Here is a 20,717-nt window from a genome sequence, read left to right on the forward strand (position 1 = left end):
GGGAATAAGCTCAGCAACTAACGAATGTCCTTTTGATGACCTTTGACGCAAGGTGACTAACACAGGCCTTTGATTTAGGGGCTGCCCCTCCTTACTGCCACTTTGGGAGCCGTTTCATAAGGAAACGGTTATTACTGTCATCGCCTCCCACCTAACGGCAGAGCGCCGAAACGTCAATACAGAGGAAGAGGCCCGGAATTGGCTGGAAGCTTGTGGGCTGCGGGGGAACCCTGTCCTTTCAGGCAGAAGCAATCGCCGGCTGCGCTGTCGAGGAGCGCGCGGGGGATGTTTGAAGGCGCAGTCATGGAACCGCTGCAGTGGGAATTGGGCGCGGTGGCCGGGGCCGAGCTGCCAGCCGAGCCAGAGGCGAAACTGGACATCTTCATGCTGTTTCGGTTAGCGCTGAGGAGAGCGGGGAGCCGCTGGAGTGTCGGCGGCTCTGAGGAGACCGGGGCGGGAGGGAGCCGCTGGAGTGATGGCGGCTCTGAGCAGGCTGGGGTGGGTGTGAGGGGTGGTGGCTACTGCAGGGCCCACTCAGTGCCTGCTTTCCTGGGCTGCGGCGCTGAGTTTGACCGTTTTCACTTTGCCTCTGCTCCTGCCTGAGGGAAGAGATGAAGCAGCAGCTCATGGAGTGCAGCGCCGCAGTTCATGCTAGTAAGCTTCTCCCTACTCTAGCTCCCTCCAACAACCCCCTGTGCTTTCTCTTAATGCGATGCGATATTACAGTAATAAAGAATGTGGCATGACTAATGTATATATTTAAAATAACTTTTTTATTTACCAAAAAGTGGTTGTTATAACAAGGAAATGTTTTTCTTGGCTGAGCATCTTATTGCGTTTTCTAGACAGCTCTCGTAGACGTGTTTGAGAGCTTACAAAACTGCCATATGAGTATTGCCCACTGCCCTTTCTTCTCTTGGATTTTCACTTTAGCTCCCTCTAACGTTCTGACAAAGCTTAAGTTGTGATGATGGCTTTCAGGAATCTGATCACTGGGGCTGAAGCCTTACAATGCAAAGTGTTTGGCAGCAATACTGATTTAAGGTGTTTCTTGTTCTCATTGTGTTTCTGTTATCGATGTCCTCTTCTACTGGACCAGCCAGTTGCATATAGAGAGCAATGCTGTGAGTCAGCTCTGGCGTGTCTAAAAAGTACTAAATGGAAATATTTTAGAGCCTAATTATTTCTTTGATACAGTTGATTGATAGTCTCACTAACAGTGGAAGAGATGATGAGGTGTGGAGGTAGGAATAAGAATTACCTTGTTAGTATAGCCATTAAGCTGCTTATCCTTTATGCTCTATAGATTGTATTTAACAGTCTTTCTGTTCTGCTATTTTAGTGACATTCTTGCTTTACAGGTCAAGAAAGCTAGCCTGATCATGCCATTGAAGAAAAGCTTATCAAGAGGTATGTTGTGATAATTTCAAACTTTTGACATATATTTTAAAAAAAAAAAGAGGAGAAGGTTTGGGAACTGAGCTTGGAGGTTCTCTTCTAGTTACTCCTTTTTAGTAAAAACTCTGGATTAACGGTCAGTACTTTGCAGGACTCTGGTGAAAATAAAGGAAATTAGGGAACTGAGTAGAATATTTCTTCCCCATGTTTTCTCTTAAGGTAGTTCAGTATCTGATTGTCCTGGTTTCAGCTGGGATAGAGTTAACTGTCTTCCTAGTAGCTGGTACAGTGCTATGTTTTGAGTTCAGTATGTGAAGAATGTTGATAACACTGATGTTTTCAGTTGTTGCTAAGTAGTGTTTAGACTCAACTCAAGGATTTTTCAGCTTCTCATGCCTAGCCAGCAATAAAGCTGGAGGGGCACAAGAAGTTGGCACAGGACACAGGGCAGCTGACCCAAAGTGGCCAGCAGGGTATTCCATACCATGTGACGTCCCATCTAGTATAGGAACTGGGAAGTGGGGGCAGGGGGAATCGCTGCTCGGGGACTAGCTGGGTGTTGGTCGGCAGGTGGTGAGCAATTGCCCTGCGCATCATTTGTACATTCCAATCCTTTTATTACTACTGTTGTCATTTTATTAGTGTTATCATTATTAGTTTCTTCTTTTCTGTTCTATTAAACCGTTCTTATCTCAACCCACGAGTTTTACTTCTTTTTCCCGATTTTCTCCCCCATCCCACTGGATGGGGGGGAGTGAGTGAGTGGCTGCATGGTGCTTAGTTGCTGGCTGGGGTTAAACCACAACACTGATGTGGTTTCTAAATTTGAAAACCTAGTGATGGCTAGAATTCACTAACATAGTTTCATATGCTAAAATATTCCTGGCCTGAATAATCTGTGATTTTTCAGGAAAAATTCTTACTTCAGGCATGCAGAGAGCAAGTTAAAAATGTGACATTACTTTTACACTCTTGTTCTTTTCACACTGTTTTGTTTTGTTTGTTTGGGGTTTTTTTGTTTTGATTTGGTTTTGTACCGCAGAAGATTTGGAAAGAGAAATGGAGAAAGTAAACGTCTCTTTCCAAAAAAAGACATTAGTCTTACAAAGGTAGATTCCTGTTTATTTGGAGGTTTTCTGTTTGTTTATGTGTGCACACATGCATGCATGTACATATGCATAATTCTGATTAAAATAGGATTTCAAAGTGATATAGTGTGTGTTACAAATATGAGAGTTATTACTACCATCGAACCCATAGGAATGAAGATGGAGATACCATAGAGAGCAACAAAAAAAATCACATGTTGAAATGTGTAAACCCCAAAGGTCCTGCAAAAATGTGAAAGTCTGACTGTAAAAATTGGTAAGCATAGTTCTTGGCGGTATTTTATAAATGCCTGTGAAAAGGTGGAAGTTGGTAGGTGTTATATGTCTCCTGTGTTACATGGCTGTTCATCTGAATTCCCATCTTCCCTTCTGTAGACTCTGGGATTTAATGGTATCTGAGTATGTTTGGCAAGAGAGAAATGCATTGTTATTCTTGCAAATAATCATTGATATGCCTGTGGTGGGTTGACCTTGGCTAGCTGCCAGATACCTAACAAGCTGCTCTATCACTCCCCCTCCTCAGCTGGACAGGGGGAGAAAAAAAAATACAATGAAAGGTTCGTGGGTCAAGATAAGGACAGGGAGAGATCACTCAACCAATTACTGTCAGGGCAAACCAAACTCAACTTGGGGAAATTAATTTAATTTATTGCCAATCAAGCAGAGTAGGGTAATGATAAATAAAACCAAATCTTAAAACACCTTCCATCCACCCCTCCCTTCTTCCCAGGCTCAGCTTCACCCCTGAATTCTCTACCTCCTCCCCACAAGCAGTGCAGGGGGACAGGGAAAGGGGTTTGCAGTCAATTCATCACACGTTCTCTCTGCTGCTCCTTCATCCATGTGCTCTTCCCCTGTTCCGGCATGGGGTCCCACCTAGAGGAGACAGTCTTCCACGAACATCTGCAACGTGGGCCCTTTCAACGGGCTGCAGTTCTTCACAAACTGCTCCAGCACGGGTCCCCCACGAGGTCACAAGTCCTGCCAGAAAACCTGCTGCAGTGTGGGCTCCTCTCTCCACAGGGCCACAGGTCCTGCCAGGAGCCTGCTCTAATGTGGGCTTCCCACAGGGTCACAGCCTCCTTTGAGCACATCCACCTGCTCCAGTGTGGGGTCCTCCACGGGCTGCAGGTGGATATCTGCTCCACCATTAACCTCCATGGGCTGCAGGGGGACAGCCTGCCTCACCATGGTCTTCACCATGGGCTGCAGAGGAATCCCTGCTTTGGTGCCTGGAGCACCTCCTCCCCTTCCTTCTTCACTGACCTTAGTGTCTGCAGAGTTGTCTCTCTCTCATATTCTCACTCCTCTCTCTTCTGGCTGCTGTTGTGCAGCAGTTTTCCCCCCTTCTTAAATATGTTATCACAGAGGTGCTACCACTGTCACTGATTGGCTCAGCTTTGGCCAGTGGCAGGTCCATCTTGGAGCTGGCTGGCACTGGCTCTATTGGACTGTATTGGTTTTGTGTGGCAAGGTTTTGGTAGCGGGGAGGGGTTACAGGAGTGGTTTCTGTAAGAAGCTGCTGGAAGCTTCCCCTGTGTTAGAGAGAGAGCCCATACCAGCCGGCTCTAAGACAGACCCGCCGCCGGCCAAGGCCGAGTCAATCAGTGATAGTGGTAACGCCTCTGTGATAACATTTTTAAGAAGGACAAAAAAAGTTGGGACAGGGAGAAACACCCACCGGAGTAACAAGTGAGAACATGTAAGAGAAACAAGCCTGTGGACACCAAGGTCAGTGTCGTGGTTTAACCCCAGCCAGCAACTAAGTACCACACAGCCGCTCACTCACTTCCCCCATCCAGTGGGATGGGGGAGGAAATCGGGAAAAAAAGTAAAACTCCTGGGTTGAGATAAGAACGGTTTAATAGAACAGAAGAGAAGAAACTAATAATGATAATGATAACACTAATAAAATGACAACAGTAGTAATAAAAGGATTGGAATGTACAAATGATGCGCAGGGCAATTGCTCACCACCCGCCGACCGACACCCAGCTAGTCCCCGAGCGGCGATTCCCTGCCCCACCCCCCCCCCACCCACCCCCCACTTCCCAGTTCCTAAACTAGATGGGATGTCACATGGTATGGAATACACCATTGGCCAGTTTGGGTCAGGTGCCCTGGTTGTGTCCTGTGCCAACTTCTTGTGCCCTGGCTGGCCATGAGAAGCTGAAAAATCCTTGACTATAGTCTAAACACTACTTAGCAACAACTGAAAACATCAGTGTTATCAATATTCTTCGCATGCTGAACTCCAAACATAGCACTGTACCAGCTACTAGGAAGACAGTTAACTCTATCCCAGCTGAAACCAGGACAGTATCCACCCCTTATTCTATACCATTGACGTCATGCTCAGTTCCCATACCTTTAGATACATCCTAATTAATCATCACCACTTTTCCATCCCTTTGAGACATATGAACAATGATATATATATATACACACACACAGAGATATCATTCCTTTAGTTCATGAGTTATGTTCATAAAACTTTTGTTGAGTTCATTTAGTTTCCGAGTCTGGGCTCCATCTGTCATACCAGTCTGTCTGGGCAGGAGGAATGGTGCAAAGTCCTCTCAGTCGGTAGAGCAGAATTGGGCTTCAGTGTGGCGTGACGAGCAGCTGACATTTGACGTAGCAGGAGGATGGTGTGCACCTTTGGATTGCTGCATGCTGGAGTCAGTTCTGGTTCCATCACTATTGCGTTTTGCTCAGTTTTATCGCAGTTCTTTCTTGCTTGATCCAAGTGATTCTTACTATAGTACTATGGATATAGCATATAACAGTTATAGTAATGATAACATACAGTAGCAGGGTTATCTAGCAACTAATATCATACAGTTTAATTCTGGCTATTTTCACCTAAAATCAAATCCCCTTGAGGCACACATCGGACTTCTCCATCTTTTCGTATCACCCACCAAGTGCACCCAGGCCCTTGAGCAAAAGCAATCCCACGAATGGGTTTACCTTTGCCTGAGGCAGGAGTAACCCAGATTGTTTTTCCTAACATATTTTTCATGTGCACTACAGGGACTTTATCCCCTTCTACAGTATGTAAAAATTCTGATTGGGCAGAGCCACTGCGATTGGCAGATCCTCTGGTGTTGACTAACCAGGTGGCTTTTGCTAAATGTGTATCCCAATGTTTGAAAGTTCCACCCCCCATTGCTTTCAATGTAGTCTTTAACAGTCCATTGTATCGCTCGATTTTCCCAGAGTCTGGTGCATGATAGGGAATATGATACACCCACTAAATGCCATGATCTTTGGCCCAGGTGTCTATGAGGTTGTTTCAGAAATGAGTCCCGTTGTCTGACTCAATTCTTTCTGGGGTGCCATGTCGCCACAAGACCTGCTTCTCAAGGCCCAGGATAGTGTTCCGGGCAGTGGCATGCGGTACAGAATATGTTTCCAGCCATCTGGTGGTTGCTTCCACCATTGTCAGCACATAGCGCTTGCCTTGGCGAGTTTGTGGGAGTGTGATATAGTCAATCTGCCAGGCTTCCCCAAATTTATATTTCAGCCATTGCCCTCCATAGCACAGGGGCTTTAACCGCTTGGCTTGCTTAATTGCAGCACATGTTTCACATTCATGGATAACCTGCGCGATAGCGTCCATGGCCAGGTCCACCCCTCGATATTCAGCCCATCTATAGGTTGCATCTCTTCCCTGATGGCCTGAAGTACCATGGGCCCACCGAGCCCTAAATAGCTCACCTTTATGTTGCCAGTCCAGGTCCACCTGAGCCACTTCAATCTTGGCAGCCTGATCCACCTGTTCGTTGTTTCGATGTTCCTCAGTGGCCCGACCCTTGGGTACGTGAGCATCTACATGACGTACTTTTACAACCAGATTCTCTAGCCGGGATGCAATATCTTGCCACAGTGTGGCAGCCCAAATGGGTTTACCTCTGCGCTGCCAGTTGCTCTGCTTCCATTGCTGTAGCCACCCCCACAGGGCATTTGCCACCATCCATGAGTCAGTATAGAGATAGAGCACTGGCCACTTTTTCAGCAATGTCTAACGCTGGCTGGATGGCTTTCACCTCTGCAAAATGACTCGATTCACCTTCTCCTTCAGCAGTTTCTGCGTCTTGTCGTGTAGGACTCCATACAGCAGCCTTCCACCTCCGATGTTTTCCCACAATGCGACAGGACCCATCAGTGAACAGGGCATATTGCCTCTCATTTTCTGGCAGTTTATTATACAGCGGGGCTTCTTCGGCCCGTGTCACCTCTTTCTCTGGCGACATTCCAAAATCTTTGCCTTCTGGCCAGTCCGTGATCACTTCTAAAATTCCTGGGCCACAGGGGTTTCCTATGCGAGCCCGTTGTGTGATCAGTGCGACCCACTTACTCCACGTGGCGTCAGTCACGTGATGTGTAGAGGAGACCCTCCCTTTGAACATCCAGCCCAGCACTGGCAGTCGGGGTGCTAAGAGGAGCTGTGTCTCAGTACCAACCACTTCTGAGGCGGCTCGAACTCCTTCATATGCTGCCAAGATCTCTTTTTCAGTTGGAGTATAGCGATCCTCGGATCCTCTGTATCCCCAACTCCAAAACCCCAGGGGTTGGCCTCGGGTGTCCCCAGGTGCTTTCTGCCAGAGGCTTCAGGTAGGGCCATTCTCCCCAGCTGCAGTGTAGAGCACATTTTTAACATCTTTTCCTGTCCGGACTGGTCCAAGAGCTACGGCATGAACAATCTCCCGTTTAATTTGTTCGAAGGCTTGTTGTTGTTCAGGGCCCCATTTAAAATCATTCTTCTTCCTGGTCACTTGATAGAGAGGGCTTACAATCACAGTGTAATTTGGACTATGCATTCTCCAAAACCCCACGACACCTAAGAAGGCCTGTGTGTCCTTTTTATTAGTTGGGGGAGACATAGCTGCTATTTTGTTAAACACATCCATTGGGATCTGACGACGTCCATCTTGCCATTTTATTCCCAAAACCTGGATGTCCTGTGCAGGTCCCTTGACCTTACTTTCCTTTATGGCGAAACCGGCTTTCAGAAGTATTTGGATTATTTTCTTCCCTTTCTCAAAGATTTCTTCTGCTGTGTTGCCCCATATGATGATGTCATCAATGTATTGCAGGTGTTCCGGAGCTTCACCTTTTTCCAGTGCAGTCTGGATTAGTCCATGGCAAATGGTGGGGCTGTGTTTCCACCCCTGGGGCAATCGATTCCAAGTGTACTGGACACCCCTCCAAGTAAAGGCAAATTGTGGACGACACTCTGCTGCCAGAGGGATTGAGAAAAATGCATTAGCAATGTCAATAGTGGCATACCACTTGGCTGCCTTTGACTCTAGCTCATATTGAAGTTCTAGCATATCTGGAACGGCAGCACTCAGCGGTGGGGTAACTTCATTCAGGCCGCGATAGTCAACGGTTAATCTCCATTCCCCATTAGACTTCTGCACTGGCCATATGGGACTATTAAAGGGTGAGCGAGTTTTGCTGATCACTCCTTGGGTCTCCAGTTGGCGAATCAATTTGTGGATGGGAATCAGAGAGTCTCGGTTGGTACGATATTGCCGCCGGTGCACCGTCGTGGTAGCAATTGGCATTTGTTGTTCCTTAACCTTCAGCAACCCCACAGTTGAAGGGTCTTGAGAGAGACCAGGCAGGGTAGACAACTGTTCAGTGCCCTCCGTCTCCAAGGCAGCTATACCAAAAGCCCATCGATACCCCTTCGGGTCCTTACAATACCCCCTCCTGAGATAGTCTATGCCAAGGATACACGGAACCTCTGGACCAGTCACAATGGGGTGTTTCTGCCATTCATTTCCAGTTAGGCTTACTTCAGCTTCCAATACAGTTAACTCTTGAGATCCCCCTGTCACACCAGAAATACAAATGGGTTCTGTCCCTTTATAGCTTGATGCCATTAGAGTGCACTGTGCACCGGTGTCTACTAGAGCGTTATACTCCTGTGGGTCTAACGTGCCAGGCCATCGAATACACACAGTCCAATTGACCCGGTTATCCCTTTCCTCCCCCTGGCTGGAGGCAGGGCCCCTCTCATTCTGGTTAGAGTATTCAGTATTCACTTCTCGAGGAATTGGCTCAGAAGTCCCTTCAAGAGGATCGGAAATGAAGTCAGCCCTTCTACTCTGTTTGGAAACTGGAGCGGCATTTTTCCTGGTAGAATCCCCTTTTGTGGTGTTTTTTCCTCGCAGCTCACGTACCCGTGCATTTAGGACCGAGGTAGGTTTTCCGTCCCATTTCCTCATGTCCTCTCCCCGATCACATAGGTAAAACCACAGGGCACCTCGCGGTGTGTACCTTCTATATTCTCTCTCTTGGGCAGAAGACCGCTCACCTCCTGATAGCTGAGACATTGGTCTTTACAGGTGGGGAATAGGACGTATCCTTTTTGAATTGCTGGAAATCCTGGGACAGCTTCTCCACAGCCGAAATGCAGGCTTGTAGGGAGGAGGAGAGATTTTCTTCGTATTGACGCAGTTGGCGAGTCACTTCCTCCACTGTTGGTGCCTCTTCATCCTTCCAGGACATTACTGCCAATGCGTTGGCATAGGACGATGGTGCGCTCCGTACAAACTTCCGCCACATGGGTCGTGTGCATTGGACTTCGTCTGGGTCTTTGGGTAATTGTGGGTTGTCCGGGTCATGATGAATCGTCTCTAGCACAGCTAATTCCCTCAGATATTGAATACCTTTTTCCATGGTGGTCCACTTGCTTGATTGACACATAACATCTTCCTTAAAGGGGTACCTTTCCTTCACACTTGACAGGAGTCGCCTCCAGAGGCTGATGGCTTGTGTCCCTCTTCCAATTGCCTTGTCAATGCCACCTTCCCTGGCAAGTGATCCCAGCTGCTTGGCTTCCCTACCTTCTAATTCCAAGCTATTAGCCCCATTGTCCCAGCATCGGAGGAGCCAGGTGATTATATGCTCACCTATACAGCGGCCAAAATCTTTTCGCAAATCCCGCAGCTCACTCAAGGATAGGGACCGGGTTATTACCTCTGGTTCTGCCTCTTCCTCCGGTTCCTGTGATGACCCTGGTTCACCATTATCCTTCACTAAGCGAACTGATTTTTTTGTATATTTCCTTTTCTGTACGGGGGCAACCGATACTGGTCCAGGTTGGTCCTCTGGTTCAGTTGCAGTATCACTCGCCGGGTTCTGGATAACAGCAGTGTCTGTCGCCAAGGTTTGGGTAGCAGCAGTGCTCCTTGCTAGGCCTGGAGGGGCCGCAGCGCCCATTGTCGAGGTTTGGGTGGCCACGGTAGTCATCGTTTTGTTGTTAGGTCTAGAGACTTTCTCTTCCCCTTGAGGGTACTGAGTAATGTCGAACAGGGCTCGATAGGCATGGGCCAGGCCCCAGCACGTTGCAGTGATTTGTATCTCTCTGGAGGTGCCAGGGTGACAGCATACCTTTTCCAAATATTTTACTAGTTCTTCTGGATCTTGCACTTGTTCAGGGGTGAATTTCCAAAACATTGGAGGTGCCCACTTTTCTAAGTACTTGCCCATACTACCCCACACACCCTGCCACTCATAATTATCTAGCCTTGAGGCACATCTCTGGGTGATCTTCTTAAATAGCTGTTTAACCTTAAACGAGAGCTGAACCACATTCAGAAGTATGCTAATTCCTAGCAGTAGGGCTAGGACCGTGCTAGTCCCAACACCCCAGGAGTATTCAAATTTTCCAAAATTCTCAAACACCATTGTAACTGGACTGAAGGAGAAAGGAGAGGGGAAGAAAGGTACCCCACCCATAGACTGGTTTTCCATGGAGGAAAGGTAAATGGTATAATTATTAATAATTTCCCACAGGTGGCTCCTGCTGTATAAAGGTGACAATGCTAAGTGCAAATACTGGATTAATCCCACAGCCGATGACTTTATCATACCATAAACCAGTGTTATACCATACATCAAAGCAAAAATCCACCTCCCACGGATGATAAGCAGTAGAAGAGGAACTATATACAGTAAGCGAGGTGATACATAACAGAGCTTTAAAAGCCAGAGCAACAACTCTAAGAACACATAAATCAACATAAAGAAAGCTTAGAACAAATTTGTTTTAACAAGCTCTGGCCAGGTTTGTCATTATCTCAACCCTTCGTGCCCCACGTTGGGCACCAAAATGAACTGTCGTGGTTTAACCCCAGCCAGCAACTAAGTACCACGCAGCTGCTCACTCACTTCCCCCATCCAGTGGGATGGGGGAGGAAATCGGGAAAAAAAGTAAAACTCCTGGGTTGAGATAAGAACGGTTTAATAGAACAGAAGAGAAGAAACTAATAATGATAATGATAACACTAATAAAATGACAACAGTAGTAATAAAAGGATTGGAATGTACAAATGATGCACAGGGCAATAGCTCACCGCCCGCCGACCGACACCCCGCCAGTCCCCGAGCGGCGATTCCCTGCCCCCCCCCACTTCCCAGTTCCTAAACTAGATGGGATGTCACATGGTATGGAATACACCATTGGCCAGTTTGGGTCAGGTGCCTTGGTTGTGCCCTGTGCCAACTTCTTGTGCCCTGGCTGGCCATGAGAAGCTGAAAAATCCTTGACTATAGTCTAAACACTACTGAGCAACAACTGAAAACATCAGTGTTATCAACATTCTTCGCATGCTGAACTCAAAACATAGCACTGTACCAGCTACTAGGAAGACAATTAGCTCTATCCCAGCTGAAACCAGGACAGTTAGTGAAGAAGGAGGGGGAGGAGATGCTCCAGGTGCCGGAGCGAAGATTCCCCTGCAGCCCGTGGTGAAGACCCTGGTGAGGCAGGCTGTCCCCCTGCAGTCCAGGTAGGTCCACGGTGGAGCAGATATCCACCTGCAGCCCATGGAGGACCCCACGCCGGAGCAGGTGGGTTCCTGAAGGAGGCTGTGACCCTGTGGGAACCCCGTGCTGGAGCAGGTTCCTGGCAGGACCTGTGGATCTGTGGAGAGAGGAGCCCACGGAGCAGGTTTTCTGGCAGGACTTGTGACCCCGTGGGGGACCCGCGCTGGAGCAGTGTGCTCCTGAAGGACTGCACACCATGGAATGGACCCATGCTGGAGCAGTTCATGAAGAACTGCAGCCCGTGGGACTGGCCCATGTTGGAGGAGTTCATGGAGGACTGTCTCCCGTGGGTGGGACCCCACGCTGGAGCAGGGGAAGAGTGTGATGAGCCCTCGCCCTGAGGAGGTGAAGCGGCAGAAAATAACGTGTGATGACCATAAACCCCATCCCTGTCCCCCTGTGCCGCTGGGGGGGCTTGGTGGTGAAATCCAGGAGTGAAGTTGTGCCTGGGAAGAAGGGAGGGGTGGTGGGAAGGTGTTCTGAGAGTTCGTTTTATTTCTCATTACCTTGCTCTGGTTGATTTGTAATAAACTGAGTTAACTTTCCTAAATTGAGTCTGTTTTGCCCGTGACGATAATTTGTGAATGATCTCTCCTGTCCTCATCTCGACCCGCAAGCTTTTTGTTATATTTTTCTCTCCCCTGTCCAGCTGAGGATGGAGGAGTGATAGAACGGCTTTGGTGGGCACATGGTGTTCAGCCAGGGTCAACCCATCTCGTGGACATGGGGGAAGCTTGTAGCATCTTCTCACAGAAGCCACCCTTTTAGCCTCCCTGCTACCAAAACCTTGCCACGCAAACCCAATACAATGCCTTTCTTGTCTTGAGAGTTAAGCCCTGTTATTTAAGAAGTGTGATATTTAAAAATGACTGAGTATTTTATATGTATAATTCCAATGTGAAAGCAAACATAAATGGAACCTTGGAAATCTCTTTTGATATTTATCTAAATTAACTTCTCAGTTTCTCATCGGTTTTATGTTTCTTCCCCACACTATGCAGGTTCCAGCTTATGGATGCTCTGAGAAACATAGTGAAACAAAATGATAATGACTCATGGTAAGGTGTTTTTGGGGAAAGGATGGCTAGAAAGGAAATGACTTGACACAGTTTAATGCAACACATTTCTACATTACTTCATTGTACCTTTTTTAAGAGCAAGCTTTCTTCTTATAGTTTTTACTGGATTATATACAGTCTACCTTCTGGCTAGAATCAGTATGATCAGACTACTTATACCCAGGGTGGATTTACATTTGGGCTCTGAATTAACCAACCTTCGATGACAGAGATTATAATTTTTGATTCACTAGTGAGAACTGTTTGTAGTTAAGAGGTTTTTTTGTCTTTAATGCACAAATTACCTGCACTTGTAATAGCTGAGCACATATTACAGGCTCCTAACAGAGCCTTGCCTCTATTTTGCTGCCTTTGTTAATGAATTGTGTAGGAGCTTAATGTCTTTGAAAAAGAATCAAAGGTTTCAAACATGTTTAAAATGAACATTTAATATCCTGTCTGATATTAATGGATGTATGTATTTGAAGTGTAATATGAGGAATATAATTTCTGACATAAATACAGCTGAAAACAGTGCATCTCCATGATGTTCCTGCCACAGGCCAGAATTCAGGAGCTCCAATTGCTAGCTGTTCTCAGGTGCCTTGGCTTCCTTGATGCCTCCCAAGCTCCATGATTTGAAATGTTAGGGAAATGTAACTGAAACATTAGGGAAACTGAGAGGGAAAGTAAGGAGACTATTTGGCCCCTACAACAATATTTAGTATGATAACTGTAAAAAAGAAAGGGTGTAGTTTTTAAATAAATAAATAAAATATGCTTTATTTTGGTGTTAGGGGAAATGGTGTGGGGTTTTTTTCTTTGGTTGTTTTTTTTGTTTGTTTAATCCAAATAACTGTTTAAAACATTTATGCTGTTGACGCTTATTAATGGTCTTAAGGTATGCAACTGTGTTTCCTTCCTTAGTCTGATCTTGGAAACTATGAAACACATAATACTGCTCAGCACTGCAATACTTGAATCTCAGCAGGTAAACGTCAGTTGTAGCTTGTTGTGCATGTCTGCCAACCTCAATACGGGCAGGGGCATGGTTTGAAAGTAACAGGAATGTGCAAGTCATTTGAAGCTGAATGTGTGGCCAAAGGGTGTGTTTTCTACTGGTGTTAAAATTATTGAAATGATTACTTAAACTGAATATGTAAGAAAGTCTGGTTCTAGAGCTGCCCTTCACTGCTTTTGTGGATTGAATTAGCATCTATCAATATTTATTGGAGACAGGAGTCTAGGAAAGTTTTTTGGTTTTGTTTTTTTCTTTCAGCAAGCACATGAGATGGAACAGAAATTGAATGGGGTTAAAAGGAAAATACTCTGTGTGTTAGTTATATTGACTTTGTTTTATATTTGAATGTACGGTTCCTATTTTAAAGTGCTTCTTGTAGCAATATTAATTTTCATCTGAAGTAACTACAAAACTCTCAATACAGTTATAAAACTTCTGAAAAGAGTATGAAGTACTGTAAAAATGAGCTGGTGTGTTGTCTACATGAGCATGAGACTGACACGTTAGAACGAGAGATGCAAGAAGATACTCAAAAGGAATGTGGTGATGTTTTATTATTCAGTGTAAGCTCCCCAGCAAATTACACCTTATTTAGTAATTTAAATCAGTCCTACAACACCTAAAGGTTGTGTTTTTTTGTCAGATTGCACCTTTGTGAAATGTTTATAGAATAGAGGAGGGGATTTAATTACAAAGAACTTGTGTAATAATATATATGTTGATATCCAGTATGCTTATTAGAGTGGGTCAAATTTAGATTTGAAGTCATTCTTCTGAATTTATGGTAAATATGTTTTTTGAATGTTCCTACTGCCATATGGCCAGGTTTGTTAACAGTTTTAACAACTGTTAAATGTTTGTTTCATGCATAGGAAGTGGTGTATATGTTGACAGTAATGAACAAGCACAATGAAATATTTGTCGTCTTAGGAAAAATGAGCACCGTAACATCTTCAGAAATAAGGGAAGGAATGCCGTGTCAGCATTCTTTCAATGTATGAACTGTCCCTAAATGTTTTTATTCAGTCTAGTTTTTAGCCTGTTTTCCTATTAAAACTAGTAATATTCACTGGCATTGTCCATATGTCCCTTGTATGACTTTGGAACTTGCTTTCAATCAAATTTTAAAAAGAGGAAAAAGGTCTTAAACATCTCTGACTATAATAGTTGTGACAACCAAAGATGGGATGTAGGAGAGATGTTCAAATTACTGTCTGTGTCCGTTGGAAATGCAGACAGCATACAAAATACTTTGTTTTGCTAGCAGCCACGGAACTAGTCAATGTGCTGTGGCTACCTGGTATCAATGTACGTGTTGTCTCTTGTGTGAAAGGAATATCTTGAGGTATATCGGAGGAAAGGGATGGAGTGAGAAGTTAGGGTTATTGCAATGGAAGTGCTTTAGATGTCTGTGAAGAAAAAGCATGTCTTTGGTTCTACTGTTCACTGAACTACTTCTTAATGCTTTGTTTTCCTGATAATGGAACAGTACTAAAACAAGCTGGACGACAAACTGCTGCAAATTCATACCATGATGGAAAAAAAAAAAAAAAAAGAAGGAACTAGTGAGTATGGAAGTGGATGAAATGCTAGAGAAGATATGTAATAACTTACAAAGAGAGATGACTACATGAATTCAAAATGTATTTTAGGTAATGTGTCCATAGCTTTCAGAAGCAAGTTTGCAGTTTTGCATTACAGTCAAGATAACATACTGTGTAGTAAAAGTAACTTCAAACAAAATTGTGTTTTCTAAAAACTTTAAGTGATGATGGTAATGAAAAAACTGCTGTATGAAAAGAAAACTTTATTGTTTTAAAGGCTAAAAGTATGAAATCATCACAGACTTCTTTGGAATAATTATTTATGGAGTTTAGAAACAGTCTATCAATCTATTTATTTGTTGCCTTAAAGGTACAAAAATAATGCATCTTCTGGGAGAATGTCTGTCACAGCAGTGGCTATATTTCCTTACACTAAGAGTCACCCCTGCATCCCTCAAATCAGTTTCCCAATCTCATGGTTAGGAAAAATAAGTAGGTCTTAATCCCATCATACCAGTGAGCCAGACTGCTCCTTCTGACCACATGCGTTTCTCTCTTGTCACCTACAGCAGTGTTGTGAGAGCCTTTGCCTGCAGCCAAGGCCAGTCTCCAAAACTGTTCAGCGGTGTAGCCTTCACCCTCTTGGTTACCCATGTAGCAGATGCTGCTGACTAGTCGATATCCATGCAGCTGGCTAGCAGGTCACCTGGAGTTTGGGGTCACACAAAGTGAGGAAGAAAACCTCATGATGCGGAAGGGGGAGGAAGGGCCTCCTGCAGCATCCTGTGCTCAGAGGGGCTTTACTAAAGATCACGTACACTGTGCTGCAGTCTGGTACTCTGCCTCTCACTCTATGACTTGTCCTGGCTTTCTTCGCTTGACACCCACAGATCAGTGACTTAAGTACAAAGATGGGAGGCACAGTGAATTGCAATTGCAGTGCTTGTGAATGGGTTTATGAAATCCCAGTTAAGTATACACAAAGTTTATTAAAAAAATTTAGGCTGGGGAAAAGAAAGAACATATTGGAGGGCTTCAGGTAGAAGACAGTGAGACAAGAGGAGTCAAAGAATCTCAGTAGACATAATAAAGGGGGGTGAAAGATGATGTTTAGTCCTTACATTGTTGAAATTAGCTGAGGTAGAGACAGTCCTTGATAAGAAGAGCTGGTGCCAGGAACCAGCCAATGAGGTAGAGACAGTCCTTGATACGAAGCAGGAGCAGGCCCCAAGAGCCAGCTAAGACTGGTCTTGCGGCTTGGGTGAATACCAAGAAATCACTGAGCCTGCGCAAGGAAAGAGGTTACTAGCGGTGATGAAGAGGAGTCATCTGTCTTCATCTCTGCGACCACCAGACGACCACCATAAAGAGGCCCTGTGCAGGTGCTGTTGGGAGGGGACTATGGAAATGACCTCTTGGAGCTAACTTTAATATGTAGCGGGGATAGGTCATGCATATGTATAGGCGTATCGTAAATATGTAATACCTGACTGTATAAACTTGAGGCGAACTGCCGAGTCGCGTGTGCACGACTTTGGTGGGACTACCCCCCATGCCGCCCAGCGCTGAATGAACATACCTACTTTACAATCTCACTGATTGTGGAGTCTGTTTTCCGCACGTCAACAGGATATTAACTGTTCTCTGAATTTCAATGATCAGAAGAATTTCAAGGACAGAAAGAGCCACATGATTGTGTTGCATACTTTATCTACTACTAGTTTGTATTGATAATAATGTTACATCTCAAATTTAGAAATTAAACATTTTATGTTTTGGATTAGATTCCTGGAATTACCTTTTGTTTTGTATTCCTGACGTCTTCTGAGCTGTAAGTAGAACAAATCTTCTTTGATTAAATTTAATAACTCCCATTTTCAGTCCAGAATGGCAAGTTGAGAATGTTAGAAACTGTGTTATCTTGTGTTTGAGGCAAACTTTATTTCATGTGCTTAAAAAAAAATTTATATATATATATTCTCTAAATTCTATGTTTAAAATAGGGATGGTGTGCCAGCACCTCTAGAAAAATGAAAGCACCATTTTTTTTCTATGTATTTTTTCCTATGTATTGACAATAGGATCTAAACCAATACTTCCCTTTCTCTTCTCTCCCCCCATCCCACTGATTTCAAATGTTGCTGTGAGTTTCAAGGGCTTCCAAATTAAAAATTAAAAAACACAGCTTTTGAGAAATCTTAATAGGAATAATCCTTTTTAAAGGCTTTTTTTAACCAATAATCTTTCTTTCTCATAGAATATCATAATCGGAAGCAGAGTTAACTGGGCAGAAGATCCATCTTTAAAGGCAGTTGTTCTACAGATTGAAAAAAAAAAAGTCTCTTCTGCGAGTCAGGAGAAATTATGTTTAATTTTATACAGTGTATGTATGTCCTGGTTTCAGCTGGGATAGAGTTAACTGTCTTCCTAGTAGCTCTTACAGTGCTATGTTTTGAGTTCAGTATGCGAAGAATGTTGATAACACACTGATGTTGTTGTTACAAATATTCTGATAAGTTAAAATTTTATATAAGCTGGGTTTGATCAAAAGGTAAAGATTGTAGGATATAGGGGTTTGAAGCTCGCAATGTAGTCATCGAAACTTAGGAACATACAAAATGTGCTGTATAGAGTCATAAGAAAATAAGTATTGTCTAAAATTAGTTAACCATAGAAACTTCGACCGATCTGTTAGTTTGTAGTGTTTTGTCCAAAGAAACTAAGAGAGATCATTATGGACCTTAGTTCTGTTGCTTAGAAACCCCACTTTGATCAAGATTACAGTTAGTGGAATTAAGTAAGATTAACCAATGAATGTTTTAGTATAAGAATATTGAAAAGGTGGTGTGACTGAGGGCCAAACACTAGAAACGTTAAATTCAAGAATTAACATTGTGTAGGGATTGGCGCTCGGAAGATCTCGCGATGTACGGAAAGAGAAGGGTTAAAGGAGGCGGGATGACCGACAGACAGTATATAAGGGCGTGACGCAGTTGAATAAACGCCATTTGCAGCATCCTCATATTGGTGTCAGTGCTCTGTGGCCCAGGGTATGGTGGACCCTGTGCCGAGTCCCACGGGGTGATCAGACGAATGTCTACACATTGAATGTACTTTTATGTAAATCTAATACATGATGGTGAAAATCGTACTGCGCAGAATCACAAAAGAGTGGTCAACTATCGGGCAAAGTGAGGAAGACTATGGAAGACCACCACAGGGCTTCTGAAGACCACCAGAGACTTCACCGTGCCTGCGTAAAGGGACATTTACATATGCTAATGATTTAATGGACAGTTGATGATTATGTATGACATTTCCCAGAAATTTAGTGAATATGTGTAACAGGTGTGTATTTAACCAGCATGATTAAACCAGAGAGGTGCACACACTAGGTGGAGTGATCTCCTGTGTGCCCAGCGCTGCAATAAAGTGCCTGCTTCTTAACTTCTTATTGCTGTTAAGGAGTTTTATTCCGGATTTCGGTAACATTGTCAGTTGTTGCTAAGTAGTGTTTAGACTCAAGTCAAGCATTTTTCAGCTTCTCATGCTGTCCTGGGTTCACTTGGGATAGAGTTAATTTTTACAGGAACCTGGGAGGTGGGGGCATAGCCGGGGCAGCTGACCTGGACTAGCCAAGGAGCTATTCCATACCATGTGACATCATGCTCAGTATATAAATGGGGAGCGGGCCGGGGGTGGTCTCTGTTTTCGGTGGGGGAAGTGGCGGAGCGTCGGGTCCCGGGTGGTGAGCAGTTGCACTGTGCATCACTCATTTTGTATACTTTTTCATTAGTGCTGTTGTTGTTGTTGTAATCTTTTTGTGTTTGTCCCAGTAAACTGTCTTTATCTCAACCCTCGAGGTTCCAGTTTCTTTTTCTTTTCTCTCCTCCGTCTCCTCCCCATCCCACCGGAGGGGGGCGGAGGAGTGAGCGAGCGGCTGCGTGGTCCTTTGTTACCGGCCGGGCTGAAACCATGACACATGCCTAGCCAGCAAGAAAGCTGGAGGGGCACAAGAAGTTGGCACAGGACACAGCTAGGGCACCTGACCCAAAGTGGCCAACGGAGTATTCCATACCATGTGACGTCCCATCTAGTATAGGAACGGGGAAGTGGGGGCAGGGAATCGCTGCTCGGGGGCTAGCTGGGTGTCGGTCGGCAGGTGGTGAGCAATTGCCCTGCGCATCATTTGTACATTCCAATCCTTTTATTACTACTGTTGTCATTTTATTAGTATTATCATTATTAGTTTCTTCTTTTTTGTTCTATTAAACCGTTCTTATCTCAACCCACGGGTTTCACTTATTTTTCCTGATTTTCTCCCCCATCCCACTGGATGGGGGGGGAGTGAGTGAGCGGCTGCATGGTGCTTAGTTGCTGGCTGGGGTTAAACAATGACAATGTAGTCAATATACTAAACTTGATATAGCTTAATATGCATTGTTGAGGATTTCTTGGCTGGGCGAGGGCATGTGAGCAATCCATCCGTTAGGTGGGAACGAAGCATAAGTTTACAAAGTGCTGGAGCAGACACGGACGCTGTGCCCTTGTACGCTGGGAAAAAGGAAGATAAGAAGAGCCTGACAAGCAACTCCTGGATGCCGAAGAATGAGATAAGTAACTGCTGGACACCTCGTGAAGAAGCTTGCACAGCCAATAGAGGATAAGATAGTGTCGCGTGAACCGGGGTATTGGACCAATTAGAGTATTGTATAAGGCGCGTGCACAAGCACATAAGGTATATAACGGTGCTAAAAGTTGTAGTAAATGGACTTCACTTGATCACATTGGTCTGTGCGTGATTTCCCCTGTGGATCCTCCGCAACATTTGGCGCCCGAACAGGGACCCTCAGATCAGCACTTTATCATCTCTATGGGAATTTCTGGTGCAGCTGAACCGAAGAGGAAGAGGAGGAGCCGTCCGAGAGTGTTCCTGCTGCCCCGGCAGGATGGCATGAGCTTCAGCTAATCTGGGAAGCGCGACGTGAGCTTCAGCTGAGCTGGGACACGCGTAAGTTTGAATCTCGCCCTGAGCTGGGAAAATGAGGAGATGCGCGGAAGCTTGAATCTCGCCCTGATTAGGTGAGCGGTCGGAGAAGGAGATGGGGTTGGACAAAAGGCAGGAAGCAATCCTAAAGCTCCTTCGTAATTTTCTCTCTGAGAGAGGACTGAAATTTGATAGTTCTGTATTAAAGGGGTTACTTTTATGGGCCTGGGAGAAAGACCTTATCCCAAATGTAAATGTTGCTTTTGAAGAAGCGACCTGGGATAAAACAGGCAAGGCGCTGTGGGACGTTGCTAACGGCAAGGGGGGTAAGGTAAAGGAGATGAAAAAGTACGCAGCACTCGGGAAAGTAATTCGAGACATGCTGGAGGCAATGAGGGCGGACCTGGAGGTAGCCGCCACTGCCCACGCGGCCGTGACCCCCTCTGCTGCCTCCACAGCTGCTGCGTCAGCCTACCCCGCTGGAGTTGGGGGCACATTCTCTACACAACTATCTCCACCCCCCCGACATCCATTTCTGTTAACGCAGAGACACCTGCACAGACGCAGCCTTTGCCTATAACCAGCCAGGCCGTTGGTGCCAAAAAAATTCCCCCGTCTGTTACTCCACAAGAAACAGGGGAATTAGGGGGGCCGATTGTCGCCCGACAGATCCGAACCCGACAGACTCGGGGGTGACTAATGCGGATAAACAGATTCTGGGGGTGAGGGAACCATCTCCATCGGGTAGTGTGA

General features: G+C 45.1%; 1 protein-coding gene across 1 annotated transcript in view; it reads right to left on the reverse strand.

Annotated features, from left to right (window-relative positions):
- Window positions 1-4,943: 4,943 nt before the first annotated feature.
- The window catches only part of LOC126035377 (uncharacterized), an 80,226-nt gene continuing 64,452 nt past the window's right edge, over window positions 4,944-20,717 (reverse strand). The window contains exon 2 of the mRNA XM_049793916.1: window positions 4,944-6,559. Within this exon, the coding sequence (XP_049649873.1) occupies window positions 5,806-6,486 (681 nt within the window). The 5' untranslated portion in view covers window positions 6,487-6,559 and the 3' untranslated portion in view covers window positions 4,944-5,805. The remainder of the gene's footprint in view (window positions 6,560-20,717) is intronic.

The sequence above is a fragment of the Accipiter gentilis genome, chromosome W (assembly GCF_929443795.1).
Source record: "Accipiter gentilis chromosome W, bAccGen1.1, whole genome shotgun sequence".
Taxonomy (NCBI): domain Eukaryota; kingdom Metazoa; phylum Chordata; class Aves; order Accipitriformes; family Accipitridae; genus Astur; species Astur gentilis.